Raw genomic sequence first — 27940 nt, forward strand, 5'->3', positions numbered from 1 at the left:
CTCATTGGGTGATGGGAGCGAGGGCAGCCGCGCGGCGTCCCGCCCCTGTGCTGCGGGGTAGGCTGAGACGGGAGGGTCCTCCGCTAAAGCCAAAAGCGGATCAAAGTAGTGGGACTCGCGCCGCGGCCGCGGAGAAGTGAAGGTGAGTACGGGGGTCGCCCCTGACCCTGCTAGGGCCTGGCCGGCTCTGAAGGCCGTGTAGGGGGCGGGGGAAAAGGTACAGGGAGGACCAGCCCTGGGAGGGACTGGCCTCCACGCCGCTCCCTTGAGGGACAGCTCCCGGCGGGAAGGTACGGGCCAACGGCCGCTTCCATCTTGGGTCGGGCGGGCGCGGGAGCGGCCCTTCCTCCTCCTCTTCCCGCCCCGGGCCGCCTCCGCGGGGCGCCCCTCAGCCTTCCGGGCGTCGGGCGGGGAGTGTGGGCGGGGGAGAGGGAAATTCAACTGGGCCGCGCGTGTGGGGGGACAGACAAAAGGGGCGGTGGGCGGGCGGCCCCGGCGACGGCGGCGGCGGGCGCATTGTCTGACGGCGCGCCGCCCCCCTTTTGTCCGCGCCGCCGATCGCCGGCCCCTCCGCAGGCCCTCGGCTCGCCGCCTCCAGATCCCGATCCTGGTCCCGGTCCCGGTCCCGATCCCGATCCCGATCCCGGTCCCGGTCGGTGCTCTCCCTAGCTCTCCTGCGTTCTCCCCGTCCATCCCCATGGAGAAGACCGAGTTGATCCAGAAGGCGAAGCTGGCCGAGCAGGCCGAGCGCTACGACGACATGGCCACCTGCATGAAGGCCGTGACGGAGCAGGGCGCCGAGCTGACCAACGAGGAGCGCAACCTGCTGTCGGTCGCCTACAAGAACGTGGTCGGCGGCCGCAGGTCCGCCTGGAGGGTCATCTCCAGCATCGAGCAGAAAACCGACACCTCGGACAAGAAGTTGCAGCTGATTAAGGACTATCGGGAGAAAGTGGAGTCAGAGCTGAGGTCCATCTGCACCACGGTCCTGGTGAGTCTGGGCCCCCCTCCCACCCCGCGGACGCCGAGGCCCTTTTGTCTGAATCCGGATTTCATTTGAGGAGTTCACGGGGTGGGGGGCGGACGGGGACCTGCCTGATGGTCTGCCCGTGAGGGTTTGAGAAGGTTCTCCTTGGCCTCCTTAGTGTCGTATTTCAGTGCTGGAGACCCATCCAGCTGTCTTTCCAGGGACGAGTAAATAAATGTTCCTTCTCCCCCCCCCCCAAATGCTGGGTTGCTGCCCCACCATATAACTTTGAAGCGTCCAAATAGGTTTTGTCCAAGACCAAAAAAAAAAAAAAAATGTTTTGAAGCTTGCTTTAAGCGATCTGAGAACTCCTTCCATGTATTTTAATCAGTCCACCCAGACTCCCGTCGAATTTAGAAGGAGCTGGCATCTTTTCCATAGGGACGCCCCTTGCATGCACCAGGGTTCCCCATGCCAAATCGTGGAAACGCACTTCGAAAAAATGTGCACGGCCTCTGCTGAGCCTTTTCAACCCTTTTAAAAATAGCCAGCTCTTGTGTCCTGGTAGACGCCAGTGTTCAGTCACATTTGTCTTGCCACACCTAAGCTCTGGTCTGGTGTGTGGAACTGAATTTGTTTCTGGTGCAGAATAGGCGAGGAAAGCTTTCCAGGTTTTGAACTGCCATCCTTACAAGGGTGGCTACTGGGTGGAGTGGCTGGTTGCTGTGATTCACTCTTATTAGTGAGAGAACTTTTTTTTTTAGCTTTGTCATTGCATGGATCTTTCAATCAATGAGTTTAAAAAAAAAATTAAGTTCCAACATATTTTATCCTGGAGTGTTATTTTAATACTGCAGAGTTGGTCTACTAAGTGTGGTATGGTTGTCGTTTTTAAGTCACTTTTACAAGAGGTTTGCTGGTGGTTTGCTTCACTCCCATAAACACCCCACTTATAAAGTGGGCTTTGAAAGATAATCTTGCTATCTCGTGTGTGTGTGTGTGTGTGTGTGTGTGTGTGTGTTTTCAAGAGGTTGTAGAAGAAAAAAGTGGTTCTCTGTTGAATTTCCCCCCAGGCCCGAACAGGGAAAAAAAAAATTGTCTTTGAAATTTTTTTAAATTTTAATAACAGGTGATGTGAACAAAAATTATGGCAGTGGAGATAGCTGGTAATGGGGCAAAATAGGGGAGTCAGAAAGTGTGTTAAAGTGGGGGGGGTGAAATTATTTGCTTTAGGAAGACAAGGTGCAGTGTCTTACCTAGCTTCCACTCCTTGCCTGGCATAGAAGAAGCAGTTATAAAAAGCCTGGTGGACTGACTTGCTTGTACTCAAGAAATTTCCCAATATAATATGAATGGTAGACTAAACTTGCATGTGGTAATGGTTATTGCTAACATTGACTTATTATCAAGAAAAATTCCTAAGAATTCCATATGTTAAAAAGAATATATTACTGATTCATCTTCCCAGCATATTTCAGGCTCTTGTTCTGTTCAGTTATTGCAGTCGGTTACTCTGTAGTAATTGGAATTTACCACAAGATTTTTCCTATATACTAGCAACTTCTCTCTCTTCTGAAGGAATGCTTAATTATTTTGTGATTCTTAAGAATTTGAGTTTTTATGATGGCATAGAGAAAAGCCTTTAGTTGGTGAGGTGAGGTACAGATTACCCTAAAATTTAAGATAAAAAATACATATCAAGTGAAGTCAAATTAATCTGAGACACTGAAGCATAAATAAAATATTTGTATTGGTAAAATGGTTTAAGAGACAGAATGTGATTTGACAGCCAATCTATAGAAAATTCCTAGGGAAACCCCTGTCAGGTTTGCTGCTGTGTGTGAAAGCTCAGTATGCTCAAGTCATTGTACCTTGCAGCAAAGGGGAAGAACAAAACAGAACTGTAGGTTTTTGTTCTCTAATTCTTCATGAGTGTGTGTATAAAAGTCTATATATAATTTCCACAAGATGGTTATGAACAGAATGCTATGTGGTTCAAAGGGACATCCCAGAAAGGGTTAACAGAAAACAATGAGTGGGTTTTGGACTGAGCACTGAGAGAGAGAAATCCATGTTCTGAGGGAGGAACATAGAGGAAGTCAGTATTCCAGAGAGAAGGAATATACAAAATGGAACTTAGAAATGGTTTCTGTGAAGCCATCACGGGGATAGCTGTGATAGCCTGGAAAGGACGGTAAGAACTATAACAGAATGTCAGGGAAATTCTTCTCATTCCTTAGACTGGGGAGATGGTGAAGATTTTTTTTTTTTTTAATGGATTTGAATGGTGTGCATGTGGTTGCAGCATCTAGAATTCTTGGTTTGAGTGCTAATTACTAGTCTGATCTGAGCTGACAAGGAAGTGCTATACAAATGAACAAGTGTATGCTAATTGGTAAATTAGTATTTAATAAGGAGTCTAAGCAAAATGAAGAAAAGAGTGAGACCTAAAATTTCTGAATATAAGTGAGGTTTTTCTCCCCCTCCCCCTGAACAGGAAGGACACTGGAGGAAGTAGGTGAAACTGACTTGTTACAGAAGACTAGTCTAAAGAAAAACAGGCTAGCAAAGTTTGGTCCTTAATAGCTAAAGATTCACCACCTCTTTTACTTTAATAGAGAAAAGTTGAGGATAGGATTATTTGAGCTGTGTACTTAAACATGGTAGTCAACTCAGTGCTTTTTATAATCTCTGTTGAGAGAGGTGAGTCAACTATGAAGGCAGGGAGAAAACGTTAAAAGCAAATGAGTAATCTAAAGAGTAGAAATAGTTTAAAAGGGGCCCAGAATGAGTTCTGCTTATTCTACCTCTGCTGTGACTTAAAACTCTGAAACAAGTAGTTCTTAAAGTGGAGCTTGAAAAAGTCAACAGGTTGATGCCCTCACAACTTTAGTAAAATGGTTTCAGGAAGAGGTGATGCAGAAATCATTGGTCACCCTAATAAGAAATGTTGGTGGTTTACAAAATTTAAGAAAAAATATTAGTATAGCTTAATGACAGCTAGAAATTGATTACATAGCATATGCATGGTGTTTGGGTGTCTGAAAACTTGAGGATGAGGTAGGAGGACAAGTCAAAGAAATCAGGGCTCCATGCTTGAAGAAATCATGTTAAGTGCAATAAGTCAGAAACAGAAGGATGAATATGGGATGATCTCACTCTTTGGTAGAAGTTGAAAAACAAGATCAGAAGAGAAAACACAAGTAGAACCTGAACTAGAGTTGGTGTCTTGCACCAAAGTAAAAGTCTCTGGGAATGGAGGGTAACAGGTCCTAAAAGGTTGACAGAGGACCTAGTGGGGGTGTATTATTATGTGGAAAACTGAGAAATGTTATGCATGTACAAACTATTGTATTCACTGTTGACTAAAGCATTAATCCCCCAATAAAGAAATTTAAGAAAAGAAATCAGGGCTCCATAAAACTTTTCTTTAGGACTTTTCTTGTAAGGACTAGAGAGAAAAAAATTATCGTTTGGGGAGTCGGGCAGTAGCGCAGCGGGTTAAGCACAGGTGGTGCAAAGTGCAAGGACCAGCCTAAGGATCCGGGTTCGAGCCCCAGGCTCCCCACCTGCAGGGGAGTTGCTTCACAGGTGGTGAAGCAGGTCTGCAGGTGTCTTATCTTTCTCTCCTCCTCTGTCTTCCCCTTCTCTCTCCATTTCTCTCTGTCCTATCCAACAACGACGACATCAATAACAGCAACAATAATAACTACAACAATAAAACAAGAGCAACAAAAGTGAATAAATAAATACAAAATTTTTTTTTTAATCTATCATTTACACAGTTCACTAAGAGAAAATATACAAGTTAGCCCCATACTATTCCTTCCTCTTGGTGGTCTTATGGTTTAATAAGCTGCTCTGTTATGGTTTTAGTGTCTTGTGTTCTGGTTTTTAAAATAAGAATTATGAAAAATCACATATAAACTCTGAAAGTTGTATCACTGTGTAAAACTCTATAACCCTAACCCAATAAATAAGCTTACTTTAGTCTCTGAATGAAAATGTCTTGTGAAGTAAAATTGTTACGTTATCTTTAATTGTTAATAAATTTTGATGTAATTTTTATTGGCATGATGAAAAAAGTGTGTGCTTTAGAGTCAGACTGTTTGGGAATCATTGCTTTCTAACCGTAGGGTTTTGTGGTCACAGGCCACAAAACTTAACTCTTATTATAAATCTCTCAGCCTATTTCTTCCTCTGCAAATATGGTACCTTCCTTTAAGACTTGAAGTTAAAGGAATAGCTTACAGCTGGCTTACAGCTTAGCTAAATAGCTAAGCACTATTTGAAGCTTTGCTTTTTTTTTTTTTTTCTCTGTTTATCTAAGTTAGGTTAATAGTACTATTTAATAGACAGAATATAGATCTGTCATGGACAGAACTCCTGGAGTTCATCAATCTAAAACCTTCCTGGTATATAGGATATTATAATAAAATATAGAATTCTCTACCTGGAATTTGGATTCTTTAAAGCTTATAGTATATATGCACAGCATATAAGTCTATGGTATGGTTGGATCTGTGGTTCTTAAGCAGGGTGAGTTTCCCCCCCCCTCGGGGTATTTGGCGATTCTGAGTACAGTTTGGTTTTCCAGTATCTGAAGATGGTGGGGGGGAGGGGTGCTACTAACATTTACTGAGTGGAAACCTGAATACTGATCAATACCAGAAAATGCACTGGAAAATTCCCCAGAACAAAAAAATCACCCAGGCCAAAATATCAATAATTCTGAGGTGTTTAGAAACTAGATTAGATCATCAAAAAAAGGAGTAATATGAACTTGTACTGCATTCTGTCATGCCTGTCCTTTGGGTTCTTACTGCATTGTGTCTAGTCAGAACCTTTTGTCTAGACTTCAGTCGCTTTTCTTTTTTCCTTGTCTCTGTTGTGCATGTTGTTTTACTCTATTGTTCACCTGTCTGGACTTTCCTCACTGGGTCTTGTATTTTCAGACTTCCAACTCATGGTTATCTCCAGATCCCTGAAGTATTGATCTTCTAAAACCTTGACATGAAGAAGACAGATCCAACTGCAATTCCAGTGAAATCTGTTAAAGCTGAAGAACAGCAACTATTCCCAATAGGCACCTGTGACTCCTAAGTCTGGTGTATGTTTAATTCAGTGTTGCATAATTATAATACTGCCCTATTCAACATTTAGCTTATAAACAATTTGTGTTCATTATAAATAATCCTGGGGGAAAATATCCTTATAGCAGGGTTTACTTAAGTTACTGGAAATGAAATTTCTCCCTCACCCTCATTTGGCCTTCTGAAAAGATGGCCCTGACACTGTCACCAGTAGTTGTTGAGAAAAGCTGTCACCCTCTGCAGCATGGACAGATTTTTGAGGGCAATGAAAATTTAGTTGAAATTTTACCTTTGGTTTGGGCGTAATAAAGGACTAGCTTCTCCTACAGTCTTGATTAAAATACCATGGGACTAAGATAGTACAGATTACTAAGATTAGTTAAATCAGATGCATGACATTTGGAGAACTTGCTTGATCATATTGATGGATCTTTTTGATATTTAGCAATTTTTGTAATTAGCACTAGTTTTTCTGAATAACAGCTATCTTTGTTCCATTGACATTTTTTTTCATGCCGAGAAGTAGTTGGCATTTAAAAGACATAAGGAGATAAACAACTATATAAATTAATTTGCTGCCACTTTAGATGAGAACTTTGTTTGCATGTTGGTATGTTTAGAAGGGAATGTCTAGGGTTTTGGGGGGATATGGTTGAGACATGAAGTAAGTGAATCATTTTAACATCAATAGTTTTTATAATCTAGCTCTTCGTAGTAAAGTGAATTAAGATGAAACCAGTTTACCATAGGGTTAATTGGTATAACCAAAGTTCAGTTTCTCTAGCATTTTTTTCTGGCAAGAAAAACATAACCAAACTTCTAAATAAAAACCCAAAATGTGTGTAGCTCAGGAGGTGGTGCAGTTGATAAGGTGTTGGACTTGAAAGCCTTAGTCCCATGTTTGGTTCCTGGCCTTACATGTGCCAGAGTGATGCTCTGGTGACCCTGTCCACTTAACATATTAACTAAGTGCTTCTAATATGGAGCTATATTGAATGAATATGAAGCAGTCATTTGTATTTGTTTACTTATTCCTTTTTGAAGCATTCCTTTTATTTACTTGTTAGGGCTTTTTTATTCATTTTATTTATTTTTTAATTAATTTAGCATTAGTTATATTATAAGATTTTAGGAGTACACATTCTGTAAGCAGTGCCATGTTTGTTGATTTTTTTTTCATTTATTTATTCCTTTTTATTGCCCTTGTTGTTTTATTGTTGTAGTTATTATTGTTGTTATTGATATTGTTGTTGTTGGATAGGACAGAGAGAGGGGGAGAGAAAGAAACCTGCAGACCTGCTTCACTGCCTATGAAGCGACTCCCCTGCAGGTGGGCAGCTGGGGGCTCAAACCAGGATCCTGGGACCAGTCCTTGAGCTTTAGCATCACCTGCGCTTAACCACTGCACTACCGCCTGACTCCCACGTTCATTTTTTTTAAAGAGGTAGACACAGAAAGACCAGAGCACTGCTCAGCTCTGGCTGATGGTGGTGCTGCAGATTGAACCTGAGACTTGGGTCCCACAGAGTCTTTTGCAGAACCATTATTGCTGTCTCCCCAGCCCCACTCACCCATTTTTTCATCCTGCCTATGTCAGCTCAGGGTCTTGGATCACCCAATCCTATGCATAACCAACGGTGCAAGATAGAAACCTACACTGGAGAGTGTTTTCTTCCATTGTGAAGCACACCCACATGTCCACACTCAGTCACAACTTTGAGACATGCTAGTAAACCTAACATGTACGTCGTTGGGATATGGGGGAAAACCTGTGCAGACTGACAAACCACCCAGCACAGTGGCTCTGGCTGGGAATTGTGTGCACGGTTTGTTTGTTTGCTTGCTTGCTTGTTTGTTTACTGGATAGAGACACAGAAATTGATAGGGAAGGATGAGAGAGAGAATGAGAGCGCTGCAGCAGTGCTTCACCACTCACGAAGCTTCCTCCATGTGGATGGGGACTGGAGACTTGAATTTGGGCCCTGGGGCATGATAATCTGTGTGCTCACTCAGGGCACCACCACCCAGGCTCTTTGTGGGAGACAAAGAACCAAAGCATCACCCACCCTAGTGTAGGTGGTACCAGGGATTGACTTTAGGACCTTTCGTTTGAGAGTCCAGTGCTTTTATCCACTGCATTATATCCCAGGTTGCTGTTGCTGTCTGTTGCTTGCTTTTATCTTCCTCGTCAGCATCTTACCAGGACAGAGGTATTTGAGGACCTGCAGTATACTCGTAGCTGACTTCACTTCATTATAATATCCTCCTGTATGTTTGAAATTTTTTTGTTTTAAAAGGTTTTTACTTGGGGGGCTAAGCAGTGGTATACCCAGTAGAATGCACATGTTACAGTGTGCGGGGACCCAGATTCAAGCTCCCACCTCCCACCCGCAGGGAAGAAGCTTTATGAGCAGTGAAGCAGTGCTGCAGCCGCTCTCTTTTCTCCTGTCTCCCCTTCTCTCTCAATTTCTCTTTGTCCATCCAATAAATAAATAAAGGTTTTCACTGCTAGATATTCCACTCCTGAATGTTTACACAGGGCAATGAAAACAAATCAAGAAAACAAATCTGGTGGCCCTGGAGGTGACTGAGTAGATGAAACATTGTGTTCTCGAGCCTGAGTTCAGTCCCCAGCAGCACATGTGCCAGAGTGACGTCTAGTTCTTTTCTCTCTCCTCCTGTCTTTCTCACTAATAAATAGACATCTTTTTTTTAAAAAAAAAAAAAAAAAAAAAAGGAAGATCTGTATTCCAGGAGCTGAAAAAGTGAAATGCTACATCAGTGGGAAAATAGATAAACTGATAAATTCATACCATGGAATACTACTTGACAGTAACTGTTGAGCTGGTGATATAACTCAGTTGGGTAGTGTGCTGTTTCATCCTACAGGTTCTAGCCCAGCCCCACTGCATTGAAGGAAACTTCAGTGTTGTAGTCTGTCTCTTCCTCTGTCCCTCTCTCTCTTTCTCTGTCTCCCTCCCCCTGTCTCTATCTTTAAAAAGAAAAAAAAAAAGGAAATACTGATATACTGAACAATATAGGTGAATTTCTATATTTCGTAAATGCTAAGTGAAAGCTTTATTTGAAAAGGTACTTAGTGTGATTTGATTTAAAAAAAAGACAGCTAGAATAAGCAAAAGTACTCACCAGGAGGAAATCAGATGAGTAGTTCTTTTTTATTATTATTCCCTTTTGTTGCCTTTGTTGTTTTATTGTTGTAGTTATTGTTATTGATGTCACCGTTGTTGGATAGGACAGAGAGAAATGGAAAGAGGAGGGGAAGAGAAAGATAAGACACCTGCAGACCTGCTTCACCGCCTGTGAAGCAACCTCCCTAGGTGGGGAGCCAGATTCGAACCGGGATCCTTACTCCTTTCCTTGCGCTTTGCCATGTGCGCTTAACCCACTGCGCTACCATCCGACTCCCAGAATTGTCCAATTCTTTCTGTTGGTATGGGTTTGAGTTACACAGACACAGATTAGATGACCTCCGATTTAAGATGGTTTGACTTTAATGACTTTTCAAAAACTATATGCCATCAGTAGAAACAGTACTTACAATTTTGATCTTTTCCCAGCTTGGTGATATTTAGTATTGTGTTCTCATGGTGCAGGCAGTGGTTCAGCCATACCTTTGCCCCAATACTGTACAGTCTTGACTTCAAATGAATAACTTCATATAAGGACATAGTACCCATTATAAGTTGAAGAAGAAAAGTTGTATTAAATGACCTATTGCCATTTTTAGCTTCTAGAAATTCCACTCTTGAGTGAATGGCATTGAAAAAAGTAAATATCTTAGTATTGTGGAAATGGTTTGACTTTGTGACCTACCCCAGGTGTGGGGGTTTCCTAGAAGTGTCCCCATAGCCACATTTTTTAGAACTGCTGCTCTAGGGAATGTGTGCTTTAAAGAGTCTTAACTTGGGAGTCTGGCGGTAGAGCAGCGGGTTAAACGCACGTGGCACAAAGCGCAAAGACCTGCGTCAGGATCCGGGTTTGAGCCCCTGGCTCCCCACCTGCAGGGGAGTCGCTTCACAGGCGGTGAAGCAGGTTTGCAGGTGTCTTTCTTTCCCCCTCTGTCTTCCCCATCTCGATTTCTGTCCTGTCCAACAGCAACAACAATAATAATAACCACAACAATGATAAAAACAACAAAGGCAACAAAAGGGGAAAAAATGGTCTCCAGGAGCAGTGGATTCATGGTGCAGGCACCGAGCCCCGGCAATAACCCTAGAGGCAAAAATAAATAAATAAATAAATAAAATAGAGTCTCATTTGCTAATCATCACTGAGATGGAAAATTTTAAGTTTTCTCATCATCTAACCCGTTTTAACTCTACTCCCTACCTAAATTGTCCCAGAAATACAGCTTAATAAAATTGATATTAGGAAGTCGGGGCGGTAGTATAGCAGGTTAAGCGTACGTGGCACAAGGACCAGCGGAACGATCCCGGTTCTTCGCCTGCAGGGGAGTTGCTTCACTGGCGGTGAAGCAGGTCTGCAGGTGTCTTATCTTTCTCTCCCCCTCTCTGTCTTCCCCTCCTCTCTCCATTTCTCTCTGCCCTAACAACGACATCACTAACAACAACAATAATAACTACAGCAATAATAATTTTTTAAAAAGGGTAACAAAAAGGAAAATAAATAAAGTTGATATTCGGTATCATATAGTAGTGGCTCAGAAGGTGGTGAGTCAATAAAGTGTTGAACTCTCTTAATCAAAAAATCTTGAACTCAGTTCCCTGCATCACATGTGCCAGAGTGATGCTCTGGTTCTCTCACCTCTCTTCCTCATTAGTAAACAAGTATTTTTAAAGGCTCTCCAATAAAGAAGAGTCCAAGTTAATTCCTGAAAAACTTACTGAAAAGCTGGTATTTTGAAATGACTTCTGTTTCTTCATATGGAGAATAGAAATGTAAGGATATAGGACTTCCTCTTCACTCTTAATTCTCAACTCAAAAGCAAAGCCGGCATGGATGATATGTCTGCTGTATTCTAGAGCTGGTTGCACTTAGGTTTGAGTTATATGACTTTTGGAGAGTTCAGTTAGATTAACTTAGCCACCATTGGTTGAAACCTTTTAATGAAATTTATATTTGCAATTTCAATGTGACTATGAGAAATGCATGACAAGGGTATGAAATATCTGTAAAGCCACAGGCTAGTGGCTTTCAGTTTATACTTTCTACTGTCCAAGTAATTTTACTGCTTTCTTGCATCCTGAACTGATACTCTCATTTTCCTTCCTGTTTGCTTTTTGTTTGTTTGTTTGGTTTTTGCTTTGCTTTATAAATAAAAACTACAGTATTTGACACCTGCTATTATTAAATGTATATGTTAGAGGACTCAACAGGTGAAGTGTATGCCTTGCCCTGTGTAGGACCTTGGGTTCGGTTGCCAGCAAGCGTCTCATGGGAACCTCATGAATGGTGGAATAGGTGGGACTTTGGTGTGCCTCTGCCTCCTTCCTCTTACTTTCTCTTAAGGCTATAGAATATAGAAACTTCAGGAGGCAGAACTGAAAGTGGTTGTGCTTAGTGAAGTACTTACGGAGGTGAAGGAGCTACTGGATGCTTGTGCACATGTGGAATATAGTAAATTGAAACACATGACCTTGCCCAAGAAACAAAGTGTCTGTGTATCTTAAGACTTTATGAAAGCTATATTGGGGTGGGGGGCGCACAGGACTTTGGTGGATGTGGTGTGAAATTATACCCCTGTAATCTTTTTTTTTTAATATTTACTCTCTTTTTGTTGCCCTTGTTTTATTGTTGTAGTTATTATTGTTGTTGGATAGGACAGACAGAAATGGAGAGAGGTGGGGAGCCGGGGGCTCGAACCGGGATCCTTATGCTGGTCCTTGCGCTTTGCGCCACATGCGCTTAGCCTGCTGCGCGACCACCCGACTCCCATACCCCTGTAATCTTAAAATCTTGTACATCATTAATAAAAAAAATATTTTTTAATGTGTTGGGGAGACAGTTCAGTAGTATCACACATGAGGCCCTCAGTTCATTTCCCAGTGTTGCATTCTTTAAAGAGGACTTCATCTTTATTTTTTGCTCTTTACACCATTAAGTACGACCTCATTTGTTTCAAGATTAATTTTTTGTGTGCTGTACCTAGTAGTTCAGTTGAATCTTACCAATATTCCTTATAATGTCAATTGCAAATGCAGAATAATTTTCTTTATATCCTTCTTTATATACTTCTCTTTATATCCTGAAATAGAGACGTTAGACTAGAGTGTGTATAGTGTGGCTTCATAAGAGTATGTGGCTTGGAGGAAATAGTTTGCATATAATTATGTGACTTCTATAATGGAGTGATGAGTTAATACAACTTGTCATAGAACTGCAAAAGACAAAGCTCATGGGCATAATGCTGTTGTCTTTGTTAGTATAAACTAGTTTTAGTAGTTTTCCTAGGCTTGATCTTGCAAGAAATTTTGACCGATTTTTAATTGCTAGAACAGCCTTTCTGTTAAATGTCAAGATATCCATCTGGTTGGATTATTTGTGCCCAGAGTAAGATTTTGATTTCCTGGGTTTGTTTTTGTTCCCTTTTAAGGAAAACTTATTTTCTATCTTCTGTCTTACGCTTCAAATCATTGGCTAATCATACTAGTAAATTACAGGTTTCCTAAGGGGAGAACCATGCATGCTGATAGTTGCTTTGGTTCTTTTGGTACTACTGAGTTTATAAATGTTGGTTAATACTATTTTGTGTGTGTGACTGTTTTTTATGCAAATGAATGACTTTGAAAAGCCATGTTAATTAGCATCACTGGTGGATGTATTCAACTTTCCTTCTAAGTCTATATGTCATGGCCATGAATTGAGATTCTGAGCAGAAAGTGTTGCTGTTATGGCCATTCAGTATCTATCTGCTCAGAAGTGAGGATATAGTAGATCAAGGTCAGTGATGAAGGACTAGGCTTTATATTTACTGTATAAAGTAAGTATAAAGCCTCGAACCGGGATCCTTATGCCGGCCCTTGCGCTCTGCGCCACATGTGCTACTGCCAGCTCCCCACCTGCAGGGGAGTCGCTTCACAAGTGGTGAAGCAGGTCTGCGGTTGTCTTATCTTTCTCCTCCTCTGTCTTCCCCTCCTCTCTCCATTTCTCACTGTCCTATCCAATAACGACATCAATAACAACAACAACAACAATCACTACAACAATAAAAATAACAAGGGCAACAAAAGGAAATAAATATTTTTAAATTTTTTTTTAAAAAGATTGCTTAAGGAGTATAAAAATCAACAAAAGGCAGTACTTGAATGATCTTGATGGCTGTTATTCCAGTACTGCTGCATCCAGCCTCTATATAGGAGCCTCACTATTGCAAGGTAATAATGGTCATGAAGCATGGAGTTAAGTGCCCTCTTCTTTGATTAGTGCTGGAGATACTATCACTGATTTTTTTTTATTTCAATACCTACTATAGTCCCAGCATATGAGGATAATGAATGCCTATTTGTTTTACTTTTTAAAATGCCATTTATTTGGAAGGTGTCTCATGGTTGCTCTGGTCTTGCTGCTGGTGCCAGGATAGTAGTAATAGAAATGAGGTTGGAGGTTGGATATCAGTGAATGAGCGCACCGCTTACCAATTCCACTTGTGTTTGTTAGGACACAGGAAAGTCATGTTTGTCTGGAGTACTGGGGGAAATAGATTTGTTCTCCAGCTTCACCCTGTTGTGATGACTGTGGCAAGAGGGATCAGTACATCTTTACCAAATAGCATTGGTTGGAAACTTTGGCTTAGAGTCTGATCTTGGAGAAATAGACTTTAAATTATTCTTTAACGGTCCATTGAGATTGTTGAGCAGAGCGATTAATATGCCCAGAGGAATTTAAAAATTAAATCTGTCAGCAGCATATATTATGAAATGGACTTGAGAATGAAGAGTCCTAAAACCTAATCGCTTGGCTATGTGGTGTTAGGTGAGGTGAAGTGATATAATGAAATCGTATAATCTAACTGGATAATATAAATAGGGTAGAGATAAGGCTGAGAAAATAGACTGAAATACTGTTAAACACAGAATCAGTAGAACTTGACGGCCAGTGGTAGGATGGGACTATGAAAAGTCAAAGGGTAGAGCTGATGAGTTGGGTGGCCAGGAGGTAGGGGAAAGGTGGAATAGGTTGTAGAACTAAGGGATGTACTGCATGCTTGGACATATTTAGGTATCATACATTAGGTCTCACATTTGAAACTGTAAGAACATTTAGCCAGGTAGCATGACAGGGAATTGGGGTGGGTGCATTACTTCTGTGAGCTTAATGCATTCTATGTGGCTTTTGGTTTTGTCAACCCACTCCAGCCATTTTTCAGCATTAGACCCACAAGAATCAAGCCCATGTGACTTCTGAGAACATTAAGTGTAGAGGGAATGGTTGAAAGATAAGAGATCCTGGATTAGTCTAATGAAACTCTTTTTTTTTTTTTCTGGTAACACGTTATCATAGTTCAGATTCTAGACAGTTTAGTGTTAAAGGGCAGGTACTAGATGAACTAGAAAGAAAAAAGTATTAATTACTCTGGAGGCCAGAGTGGCGCCACAGGTAGAGATGTAAGATGGAACCCTGGGTCTCATTCTTAGTGCAGCAAATGCCAAAGCTGTGCTCTTTCTTTTTCTCTCATGAAATAAGTAAATAAATCTTTCTTTAGAGATATGTAAGTATTTTTTTAATTTTTTTAATACTTATTTATTCTCTTTTGTTGCCCTTGTTTTATTGTTGTAGTTATTACTGATGTCCTTGTTGTTGGATAGGACAGAGAGAAGTGGAGAGAGGAGGGGAAGACAAAAAGAGAGAGAAAGATAGACACCTGCAGACCTGCTTCACCGCCTGTGAAGCGACTCCCCTGCTGGTGGGGTGCCGGGGGCTCGAACCAGGATCCTTACGCTGGTCCTTGCACTTTGCGCCAAGTGCGCTTAACCCGCAGCCTGAACGCCCGACTCCCGAGATATGTAAGTATTAAGGGTTTTTTAGGTAATAATCTGAAAGAGAACTAAACAAACATATCCTTGTAGTCAATTCATGCCTTTGTATGTATTATGAAAGAGCTTTTATGTTTCTTAATCTGGAATTCTGTCTTTTGCAAGCCTGAATTATCATTTATGTATTGTTTAACATTTTGCGATCTTGAGTTGTTACTATTTTGGGAGAGGTAGAAAATACTCAGGCTGCTTTTTCCAATGGAGATAGAGAGAAGCAGAGGCTCCACAGCACCAGAGTTGCTTCTGGTGCCATAGTAGCTCCAGTGTGACTCCGGGTGTTGGAACTGGGCCATACAAGTGACAAGGAATTTACTAATAGAGCAAAACAGTGAGGAAACAAATGGAGTGGTTGTAAATAATGTATGTTATTACTTCCATAAAAGATTAGCCCCAGCAGTAACCCTGGAGGCAAAAAAGAATTAACTAGAAAGAGAAATAAGTCAAGAGAAGTGCCATCACTTCTCTTGTAAGGCAGTACTTTGTGTGAAGTTGTTTACTTCTGTGTCCACTTTAGTGTGCTGTCATGCTATGGCAGATGTTCATTTTACAGATAGTGAGTCTGACTGGCACTGTGCAAATGCATATAGTGTAAAATTTTTTAAATGGAATTCTCTGAGGAAATATTTTTATTTAAATGTTGATTTAGTTAACAGGTGTTCTTTTTATTAGTACCTTAAAATGAACAGAGTGTGGGTGGGTGTGTTTTTACTGAACTTCACCCACCCTAGGATGGCTTTTTCATATATTAAGAGAGCTGGACTACAGCACTGAAATTTCCTCCAGTGTAGTGGGGACTGGACTTAAACCTAGGTCATACACATTGCAAAACAGCTCACTGTCTGTCCAAGGGAGTTATTTTAACGGCCCTGAACACAGACTTCTAAAACTCGTAAATATTTTGATTGTTTTATGTAGAAGAGGCCATTAAACTACTGGACATGGTCTAAATAGACTAAGAACCAGTCCTGTAATTCCAACCTGTCATATGTGTGGCCTCTAAGGAGTTCTCAGCCTATCCCAAATCATGAGACATTCTGTGTGTTGCCTTCCTTCCTCCCCTTCTCCCATCCCTCCCTCCTTCCTTTTGCTACTAGGGTTATCACTGGGACTTGGTGCTGGCACTACAAATTCATTGTTCTCAGTGGGCCATTATTACTTTTTTTCTTCTTATTAGATAGGACAGAGAGAAATTGAGAGAGGGTGGAGAGAAAGATAAGACACCTGCTGACCTGCTTCATAGATCATGAAGCGGACCTCCTGCAGATGTGGAGCAGGGACTTGAACCCCGGCCCTGGCACTTGGTAGTATGTGCTGAACCGGGTGCGCCACTGCCCAGCCCCTATGTGTATAATTTCTTTATGGATGAAATGACTTCCTTCTTGGTTCTTAAGTTTTACTTTTATTTTTATCCTTAATAGTATGTCAATGGCTCTTTGTACCATAGATACTACTTAAAGTGTTGAAATGGTAAACATTGAGTAGGAAATGTTCCGGTTGATGAATATTTGTCACTTGAAACTATATTACAGTTTTTTGTTTGCTTTGCTAATTTAATATCTAAGTTAATGTCAAAGTCTGTCGCTCTCTGGTTGTCTCCATTTTAAGATATATTAACCCTTGTTTTATAGAATGAATCATGCTTAGAGATGCTGGTCCTGTGCACATCAGTAGTGTGCACATCACTACTGATGTGCACAGGATTTGCGTGTAAAAGGTTCAAGCAGTGTTGAGTGGCTGTTTACTGTGATCAAAAGGAAGAGACAGAAAATCAGCCTAGCTCTTCAGATTCTAATTCTGTTTATTGGGTTGTTGAAAAAGTCATGATATGTTTTTCTGTTCAAAAATGCATCATAGTGCAAAGCACAAGGACCGGGATAAGGATCCCGTTCAAACCCCGGCTCCCCACCTGCAGGGGAGTCGCTTCACAGGCGGTGAAGCAGGTCTGCAGGTGTCTATCTTTCTCTCCCCCTCTCTGTCTTCCCCTCCTCTCTCCGTTTCTCTCTGTCCTATCCAATGATGACGACAACAACAATAATAACTACAACAATAAAACAGCAAGGGCAACAAAAGGGAATAAATAAATTTTAAAAAAATGCATCATGACTTTTCCAGCAACCCAATAATTAATTGTATAATTTTAGTCAAGTTTCTTGGCTGGCATGATTTTGTTCATATGTGAGTCATTGTAAGTTTACATGTAAATAAAGCATATAAAGTCCTCAGGGGGAGTCGGGCTGTAGCGCAGCGGGTTAAGCGCAGGTGGCGCAAAGCACAAGGACCGGCATAAGGATCCCGGTTCGAACCCCGGCTCCCCACCTGCAGGAGAGTCGCTTCACAGGCGGTGAAGCAGGTCTGCAGGTGTCTATCTTTCTCTCCTCCTCTCTGTCTTCCCCTCCTCTCTCCATTTCTCTCTGTCCTATCCAACAACGACAACAACAATATTAACTACAACAAAAAAAAACAAGGGCAACAAAAGGGAATAAATAAATAAATAAAATAAAAATAATAAAATAAAAAATATTTAAATAAATAAATAAAATAAAGTCCTCAGGGTTACACGTAGCACATATTAAATACTTGAATATATACAATGTGCTGGTTAAACTGAAAAATATGAATTGTGGCTAATAAGTAAACTCAAGCTAGAGTTTGAACATGGTAAATTGATGGTATTCAGCAAATTAATTAAAAAGAAATTTTTTAATCTTCAGTAGTTGCCAAAAGTCAGTTTTGTGTATAAAAAAATAAGCTAATGGGGAATAAAGCATTTTATTTTGTCTAAAACCTCCACATGAATTTATGATACAAATACTATTTTAACTTATTGAATACCATAGAATATAACCAGTGAAGCCAAATGAATTGGTTTGGATAAACTGTTGAAGTGATGATAGAATTATATGCAAAATAAAAAAAAAAAAAAGAATTCCCTCCTAGAGAATTAGTATTAGGGTTTTGCTACTCTTCTTAGTTTTTTTTTTTTTTAATATTTATTTATTTCCTTTCATTGCCCTTGTTTTATTGTTGTAGTTATTGTTGTTATTGATGTCGTCGTTGTTGGATAGGACAGAGAAATGGAGAGAAGAGGGGGAGAAAAAGATAAGACATCTGCAGGCCTGCTTCACCTCTTGTGAAGCAACTCCCCTGCAGGTGGGGAGCTGGGGGCTTGAACTGGGATCCTTGTGCCAATCCTTGTGCTATGTGCCACCTGTGCTTAACTGGCTTGCACTACTACCCGACTCCCCTCTTCTTAGTTCTTTATCTGAGACATGGGGTTGAAGAAAGATAGTGAGTGTATGTTAATCTTTTTTTAAAAAATGTTTGTTGCCCTTGTTTTATTATTGTAGTTATTGTTCTTGGATAGGACAGAGAGGGGGAGAGAAAGACACCTGTAGACCTGCTTCACCGCTTGTAAAGCAACTCCTCTGCAGGTGGGGAGCTGGGGGGCTTAAACCAGGATCCTTGTGCCAGTCCTTGAGCTTTGCGCCACCTGTGCTTAACCCACTGTGCTACCGCCCAACTCCCATTAATCTTATTTCTTGACAGTTTCATTTCTTAGATAGTTCTTTATAAGATATAGTCCTCTTATTCCTATTCTGTTTTCTGAGATTAAGTTTATTCCAAGGTCCTTTAACATCTACTAAGTAACTTGTATTTTTTAAAATCTGGCTTCTCATATTTGAGTTTCTTTGATAAGGAATATCCTCATTACTAGTCGACTGTGTAACTGAGTAGTCATTACCCTGGATTTTTTTTTCCCCTCCAAATCTCTCAGAATTATAAATTACAGTGCCAACACTGGGAAGGGTGCTAGCCTCCCAAAGCCTCCCAGAATCAAAACTTGCTGGTTGACGAGTTACAAAAGGGGTTCTCTTGCTTAATTGACAAATAAAGTATACAGGAAAAATTGAGGAAACTTGTAATATAAATATTGAAAGGTACTCCATCACTCTCTTCTGAAAGGAGTTCTGTGAACCACTAGTCTTTCTTTAACACATGATTTAAAAAACTACAAGAAATTATACTCCTTAAGTATTAATAGACTTCATTCTCCCTGATATTGGAACATTCATGCTGGTGCATAAGGATTGTGAACACACACACCCTGGGTTTGTGATTTAGAAGGAATTGGCAGTAGAATCACATTTCCCTGCGCAGATCCTCATTCTAGTTAGACTTTTCTCTGATTCTGCTACTTTGCTAGTACCACATTTAATTGTAAAATACTAGATTTTTAAAGATCCTAGGTAGTTTTCTCTATGACTGAATAATATATTCACCATAGCTGGCACCTTTATGGTGATCCTCTGTAGTATCTTATCATAACTGATTGACTCACTTGGAAGAATAAAGAAAGTGACAGACACTTTATTTTACATTATAGTTTCTTGCTGTGAGTACAAGCAGAGGTGTTCTCACATTCTAACTATTGCTTGCATTATTTGATGCCTCTTTTTAGATTTTACACTTGCTTAAAGTTTTTTTTAATTTTATTTATTCCCTTTTGTTCCCCTTGTTTTATTGTTGTAGTTATTATTGTTGTTGTTGGATAGGACAGAGAGAAATGGAGAGTGAGGAGGGGGAGAGAAAGATAGACACCTGCAGACTTGCTTCACCACTTGTGAAGTGACTCTGCTGCAGGTGGGGAGCCAGGGCTTGAACTGGGATCCTTATATCGGTCCCTGCGCTTTGTGCCACCTGCGCTTAACCTACTGCGCTACAGCCCGACTCCCTACACTTGGCTTAAATTTAAGAGTCTAATGACTGGGTCAGTTTGAGGTTTAGAAACAGAACTGTTTTGTGCCTGGCTCCCTAGTTCTAAATTCTCCCCCTCCCCTCCCAAGAAGCCACTTAAAATCAGGTTTTGTTTGTTTTTACTTTGTTTTGCTTTGCTGGTCACTGGTGTTTCACTTCTCCAGCCAACATTTTCACTTAGTGAGAACCTGAGGGAGAGAGGGAAGAACACGATAGCACCAAAGCTTTTCCTGGTGTATTGGGTTCCTGGCTCAAACCTGGCACCTTCCTAGGTGAGTTATCTTGCCAGTCCAGTATAAGTACACTTTTAGTTGAAAGCCATCCATACGCACATCAAATACAGATAGTATGAAATTTAAGTGTGATTTTTTTTTTTTTTTAGTTCTTTTTTTTTCTCGAGCGTATATGCCAGAGTGGTGCTCTGGTGTACATGTACACACACACACACACACACACACACCTTGAGGTGCAGGTATTAGTATCTAGAAGTTTTTATGAGGATTTTATTCTATTCTGTAATACATCTTAATACAAAAAGATTTTAAATTGCTTAACATCAGATAAATTTGATAGTCCAGTAAGATGATTATTATATTTCTCTTTGTGACTTTATTCCCGGGGATACAAATAATTAAGTTTGAGAAGCACTAGCTTATTGAGCATTATGCTGAGTTAGCCCTTCGGGCTAGAATAACTTCCTTGCTCTTGCTCTGTTATTAAACTATTTTTTCATGCTTGACATCTTACACATTGTTTCCTTTCCTCAAATGATTGCATATCCTCATTTTAAAATTGCTACTATCCCTGAAGAGTCAGCTATCCCATGCCCAGGACTGTTTGCCAGTCTAACCGTTAGCCGTCTCCAGCAGAAACACATGTGCTTCTATGGCCTCTTAACATGCGAAGTGTTTCTTGTACAGTTGGTTCACCTAGCAAGTATCAGGAAATGGTTGCTGAATGAATGGGTGGCTGAACAGACAGGTTCTTTATGATTAATATTTAATGTTTGGTATGGTCTAACTGTAACTTGCTATGAGCAAATCATTTAACTGATAGTAGCCATCTGAGTTCCTGTGTCCTCAGCACATGCTTCAAGACCATGGTGGTATGATATACAAAGTTAACGTGATAATTAAGTGTCCCAGGGCAGAGGGTAGATAGCATAATGGTTATGCAAAGAGACTCTCTTGCCTGAGGCTCCAAAGTCCCAGGTTCAATCCCCCGCACCACCATAAGCCAGAGCTGAGCAGTGCTCTGGTGAAAGAAGAAAAAAATAAATAAAAAAACAAAGTGTCCTAGTGCGTATTACCTGAAACTTCTTGTGTGTCACAAAGTAATTATGTGTATTTCCCCCATTAATACTGTCATGTTTCTTCTTATTTCTTTCAGGAATTGTTGGATAAGTATTTAATAGCCAATGCAACTAATCCAGAGAGTAAGGTCTTCTATCTGAAAATGAAGGGGGATTATTTCCGGTACCTTGCTGAAGTCGCATGTGGTGATGATCGAAAACGTATGTACATTTAGCTTGTGAATAAAGCTAAATAAATAAATAAATACTTGAAAGGGAAGGAGGGGAGTCCGCAAGACAGCTCGCCTGTGAAGGTGCCTCCTTTGTCCTGCACACAGTCCAAGTTCAACTGTAGCCCTACTGCACTGTACATGCTTCAGTACTGTCGTGTCCTCACCTTACTGTTTCTCTTTTTCTGTCTGAAAAAGTGGGTCCAGAGCAGTGAATCCCTAGTAATGGAAAAAAGGGGGAGTGGGGATCAATAAGATACTATCCCAGTAGTTTCTGTGTAGTCTCCAGTCCCTTCATAACTTTAAAAAATGTCTTAACTTAGATACGTAAGGAAATTTAAAATGCTACCTTTGGTTTCAAAAATGAGAACACAGTCATGAAATTGTTATAAGCCTCATTTTAAAAAAGGTTTTAAGAAACGGGAGTGAAAGGAAATGACATCAGTCTGTCCTGTGTAGTATTAGGGATCCAACAAAGACCTTACATGCACGTCCTGTGCTCTACTACTGAACCCTCCCCACCCAGCTGCTGTTTGCCTTTTTTTTTAATCCATAAACTTTCTGATTATTAAAGATTTATTTATAACAAATTTTTAAGATATGGGGGCCGGGTGGTGGCGCACTTAGTTGAGTGCACCCATTACAATGCACGAGGTCCTGGATTCAAGCCCCTGGTCCCCACATGTGGGGGGAAAGCTTTGCAAGTGGTGAAGCATTGCTGCGGGTGTCTCTGTCTCTCTCCCTATTACCCCTTCCCCTCTCGATTTCTGGCTGTCTATCCAATAAATAAAAATAATTTTAAAAATTTAAAAAACAACTTTTAAGTTTTTTTGTTTGGTTTGGTTTGGGTTTTTTTTTTTTTTGGTTTTGTCATCGCTGGAGCTTCACAACTCTGGGCTGACTTTTTTTGATAGAGAGGGAAAGATACCACAGCACTGAAACTTTGTCTAACGTGTGGGGACTAGTCTTAAACCTGGGTAAAGCAACATGCTATCCAGGTGACCAATGTTATCTTCCCGCCCTTAATATGTATCTTGACACCAAGGTTCTAGCGTTTGTACAAAGAAATGACAAAAATGGGGAGTCGGAGTGGGTTAAGTGCACGTGGAGCAAAGCCCAAGGACTGGCATAAGGATCCCAGTTCGAGCCCCCCAGCTCCCCACCTGCAGGGGAGTCGATTCACAGGTGGTGTCTCTTTCTTTCCCCCTCTCTATCTTCCCCTCCTCTCTCCATTTCTCTCTGTCCTGTCTAACAATGATGACATCAATAATAATAATAACTACAACAATAAAACAACATAGGCAACAAAAGGGAAAATTAAAAAAAAAGAAATCACAAAAACAAAGATGGGGTGGGGAATAGCATAATGGTTATGTTTAAAAAAAAAAAAAAAAAAAAAGACTTTCATGCCTCTTACTCTGAGATCCCAGGTTTGATTTTCTCACATCATAAGCCAGAGCTGAGCAACACTGTTTTTTTTTTAAAAAAGAAGGTGGGAGAGGGGACTTTAATAAATATTTAGTGGTGCACATCTGTAAAATTTTTATTGTGTTAGAAAAAGGGTATTAGTCAAAATATTTACCCAGCTTTATTGAGATAGGACTGATATATCAGCCAAATTACTTTTATTGCTGTATTTCAAAGTAATAAAATTAGAAGACAGAAAATAAATGTCAGTGTGCTGTATACTAGATGGAGATTTTCAGTACTGTGCTTATTATTATTTTTCTTATACAGAAACAATAGATAATTCCCAAGGAGCTTACCAGGAGGCTTTTGATATAAGCAAGAAAGAGATGCAACCCACACACCCCATCCGCTTGGGTCTGGCTCTTAATTTTTCTGTATTTTACTATGAGATCCTCAATAACCCAGAGCTTGCCTGCACACTGGCTAAAACGGTAAGAGATGTATGTCCATGAGTACTCTCTGGCTAAGGTTATTTGAGATAGCAAGTTTGTTGAATTTCTGAGTATTTCAGGTGCATGTCTCATCTTTTTTTTTTTTTCTTTATGATCTCCTACCACTACAGTACCCTTTCAGCTGACCTTGTGATCTCTCAGCTATGTGCTCTCCATTTGTAATACCATTTGAAGACCACATTAGTCAGAGTAATCAAAGAAGTATTTTAAAAATGTAGAGGATTATAACATAATCCCTGCCGAGTTTGGTAACTAGAATATGTCAATAGTTGCATTCCTTAGTATCTCAAAATGGGAATGCTAGTGACAGGCTTTTACTGTTAAGAAGTATAGTAGACGGGAGTCGGGCAGTTAAGAAGTATAGTAGACGGGAGTCGGGCAGTAGCGCAGCGGGTTCAAAGACCCGGCGTAAGGATCCCGATTCGAGCCTTTGGCTCCCCACCTGCAGGGGAGTCGCTTCACAGGCGGTGAAGTAGGTCTGCAGGTGTCTGTCTCTCTCCCTCTCTGTCTTACCCTCCTCTCTCCATTTCTCTGTCCTATCCAACAACAAATGACATCAACAACAATAATAACTACAACAATAATAAAAAACAAGGGCAACGAAAGGGAAAATAAATAAATATTTTTTAAAAAGTAGTATACTAGAGTGGTCCAGGATAAGGTGCTGCATGAGGTCCCAAGTTCAGTCCCTTGGCAGCACATGTACCAGAGTGATATCTGGTTCTTTCTCTCTTCCTATCTCTCTGATTAATTAATAAATAAATAAAATATTTTTAAAGGTATACTAGGTATCATTGTAATGTTTTGTCCTGTGGAAAACTAAAAAATGCTTGTTTCTGACTAAGTACAGATGACTTTTCAGGTTTTATCATACTAGTAAGTTCTTTAACTGAGAATCTAAGAAACCTAATGTTTTGAGTCTTGTTTTTACTGACAAAGCACAACATAAGGTAGCCCTTCAACTTTTATAAAAAATGGTTTGTGATGATAGATTAACAGCTTGTGTCCATACAATTGTGCTTACTGTGAATATTAATATTTACTAGGCTTTTGATGAGGCCATTGCAGAACTCGATACACTGAATGAAGACTCATACAAAGACAGCACTCTCATCATGCAGTTGCTTAGAGACAACCTTACAGTGAGTTGTTCGTTCTTTTATATCTTCTTTAGAAACAAATGTTAATATTTAATTCCAGTTCTCTATTTTTTGTTTAAAAAAATTACACTTTCTCTTTGACTGTGTATATATAGATGCACTAAGTATTGAGTGCTGTTAGTATTTTGTCTAATAGCAATTCTTTGTAGATAGGGGTTTTTTTGTTTTTCTTCAAGAACGTTGTTTTTCTCAAGAAAATTTCTCAGGGTTGTTTTTTTTTTAATTTTTTTATTAATCTTTATTTATTGGATAGAGACAGCCAGAAATCAAGAGGGAAGGGGATGATAGACAGAGAGATACCTGCAGCACTCCTTTACCACTTGTGAAGCTTTCCCCCTGCAGGTGCAGACTAGGGTCTTGAACCTGGGTCCTTGACACTGTAACATGCATTCAACCAGGTGCGCTACCACCTGACTCCTGTAGATATGTTTTCAAGCTGAATAGACATCATACCTTCCTCAGAAAATATTAATACTACAGGAATTCATAATATTAACATCACTAGGGAGTCGGGCGGTAGCACAGCAGGTTAAGTGCACATGGCGCGAAGCACAAGGACCAGCTTAAGGATCCCGGTTCAAGCCCCCAGTTCCCCACCTGCAAGGGAGTCCCTTCACAAGTGGTGAAACAGGTCTGCAGGTGTCTATCTTTGTCTTCCCCTCCTCTCTCCATTTCTCTCTGTCCTATCTAACAACAACATCAGTAACAACTAATAACTGCAACAACAATAAAAAACAAGGGCAACAAAGGGGAAACTAAATTTTAAAAAAAAATTTAATTAACATTAATTCATTAGGATAAAGATATTAATAAATATAAGTTTATTAATGAGAAAGAGAAATAGCCAGAACATATCTGGTACATGTGATGCTGGAGATTAGACTCATGCTGTACCACCTCCTAGGCAACTAAATAAATTGCTAATACAGAGTCTGCATAGTGAGAAAGTATAATTTCTCCTTTAATAATCGATTGCAAATTGGAAACTATGTAGATACCTAAGCTTTCCTGAAATCAGTGACCCCTTTCACTCTGATAAAATAATTACTCTTTTAAATAAATAATCTACAGGATACTTGGCAGTCATTTGGTAGAAATAACCTACACTTCAGTTGTTTTTACTTACCCTTCTAGACCAAAGCTTGTTTTATTTGGATTTTGTTTATTTTATTTTCCTCCCTCCCTACTTCATGGAAGGAGGTGAAGGAGGAAGTTACAGAGATAAAATATAGGTTGGACTTTGCTTTTTTTGCATAGGACAGTGAATTTGTTATGTCAAAATATAAGATTAATATGATATGAAAGGGCTTATACCTTAATACAGATGTAGTTCTTCCACCTTCATCCTCATTTTAATGTCTTAGCACTTGCAGTAAATGCAAGTGTTTCTTTAAAACATTTGGCAGCATATCTGTTCAACTTTACTAAATAGGGAATTTAGGGGTCAGGCGGTAGCGCAGTGGGATAAGTGCACATGACGCAAAGCACAAGGATCGACCTACTAAGTAGGGAATTTATTACAGCACTTCTTTCCCAGCTATTAAAAATAATTCCTATAGTTTTGAGGTAGCAAGAAAAGAGAGCAGCATAAATACCCTCTATAAAAGAAAAATTAATTGAACCTCTTTCCAAATACACCAAGTAGCTATCAGCTGCTTTTGTTTTTTTATCTTTGAGAGACAATTTTCAAGGATATTGGTATGGTTTTTGTTTATCTAGTTTTAGTGTCTCAGCAACAATTTAAAGGACATAAAGATTCTAGGGTTTTTTGTTTGTTTTAAAAAATTACTGGTAATCTCTTGATGTTGGTCAACAGAAATTTATTTTGTGAGCTCTTGACTATAGTCAATAAACGTTGGCAGCTCCCTTTATTATTTCTTCTTAGGATCAGGTTTTAACATCCTGTTTAATTCTAGCCCCTTTCAAAAAAGTAAGATTTTTAAAACATTTTACTAGCACACATGTTTGTGGCATTTTTAAACTTACTGTGAAAGGCTTTGGGAGGAGTTAGCATTTAAGGTGTTGAAATACAGCTTTCAGTCTTATTCATAATTGCTTTCATCTGAATAATTTACTGCTCTTAGTATTCTGATGTAACAATAGAACTTGATGTAATTATCTAATCTAGAAATAGTAACTTAATATGGTTCCTTCTTTTCATCCCTAGTTATGGACATCAGACAGTGCAGGAGAAGAATGTGATGCAGCAGAAGGGGCCGAAAACTAAGTGCATACAGGGTATCATCTTTCTTCCCCTCAAGAAACCTTCTTACACATCTCCATTCCTTACTCCATTTGGATTTCCTATAGCAAAGAAACCCATTCATGTGTATGGAATCAGCTGTTTATAGTCTTTTCACACTGCAGCTTTGGGAAAACTCCATTCCTTGATTTGTGTTTGTCTTGGCCTTCCTGGTGTGCAGTTACTGCTGTAGAAAAGTATTAATAGCTTCATTTCATATAAACTTAAGCAACTCCAAACACTTACGTAGAGGACTAAAACTGTACCTGGTATTTACGTAATCTGAACCAGTTCTGCAAGTGACTGTTCTGCATTACTGTGAAGATATGAAAATGTAGTTAATTACAACTTGAAAAGAGTGTGCTATATAATTTCTTAATTTCCACATTCCCTCCCTTCCTCTTCTTTGGGATTTCCTTTTCAGAAGCCTTTTTTCTGTGCCCTTAAGGTATTCCTTTTTGGTAGGAATCCAGAAGTATTAGTTTGAGTGAAAAAACATTTGACATTTCTGGGTTGGGGGTGGGGGAGGGTCACAAATTAAAAAACCTCCTGTATCATATATCATGGAGGCCTTGTGTTATCTGTGACAACAAGGAGTTTCCTTATTCACTCTTCATTGCTGCTGTTTAAGTTGACGACTTCCCTTCCCAATAAAAATTCACTTACACCTCCTGCCTTTGTAGTTCTGGTATTCACTTTCCTATGTAATAGAAGTAGCATGTTGCTGCCAGAATACAAGCATTGCTTTTGGCAAATTAAAATGCATGTCATTTCCTAATACACTAGAAAGGAGGAATAAATTAAAATACATAGTTTAAGTCTAAAATGTTAGTACTTTTCCATGCAGATTTGTGCACATGTGAGAGGGTGTCCAGTTTGTCTAGTGATTGTTATTTAGAGAGTTGGACCACTATTGTGTGTTGCTAATCATTGACTGTAGTCCCAAAAAAGCCTTGTGAAAATGTTATGCCCTATGTAACAGCAGAGTAACATAAAATAAAAGTACATTTTATAAACCATTTCCTATGGCTTTGTAACAATTGCATACTCCTATTTTAAGGGACAGGTGAATTTACTACTTTCTCAAGCTTCCCTTTTATGCAAAATGTGGTGGCACCCATATTTCTGCATTGTGATCCACTTATCTAGGGGGGTATCTGGAAAAGTATAAAGTTTTAACATTTCTTGGCATTAGTACTTTGCCTTAGGTCAGTTTGATGGGCTCTCTCTTCCTCAGATGTAAATGCTATCCAGTTAACTGTTACA

At 39.9% G+C, this 27940-nt stretch overlaps 1 protein-coding gene across 2 annotated transcripts; it reads left to right on the forward strand.

The window, feature by feature from the left end:
- On the forward strand, positions 1-27693 carry YWHAQ (tyrosine 3-monooxygenase/tryptophan 5-monooxygenase activation protein theta). Of its 2 annotated transcripts, XM_060187000.1 has the most exons (6): positions 1-142; positions 577-991; positions 21219-21342; positions 23088-23251; positions 24319-24414; positions 26600-27693. In XM_060187000.1, the coding sequence occupies exons 2-6, from the start codon at positions 698-700 to the stop codon at positions 26657-26659; spliced, it is 738 nt and encodes a 245-aa protein (XP_060042983.1). In that variant the 5' UTR covers positions 1-142; positions 577-697; the 3' UTR covers positions 26660-27693. The 2 variants fall into 2 exon arrangements, with proteins under 2 accessions (XP_060042983.1, XP_007522305.1); XM_007522243.3 differs by lacking the exon at positions 1-142 and having other exon boundaries at positions 333-991.
- The last annotated feature ends 247 nt before the right edge of the window (positions 27694-27940 follow it).

The sequence above is a fragment of the Erinaceus europaeus genome, chromosome 3, assembly GCF_950295315.1.
Source record: "Erinaceus europaeus chromosome 3, mEriEur2.1, whole genome shotgun sequence".
In the NCBI taxonomy this organism is placed as follows: domain Eukaryota; kingdom Metazoa; phylum Chordata; class Mammalia; order Eulipotyphla; family Erinaceidae; genus Erinaceus; species Erinaceus europaeus.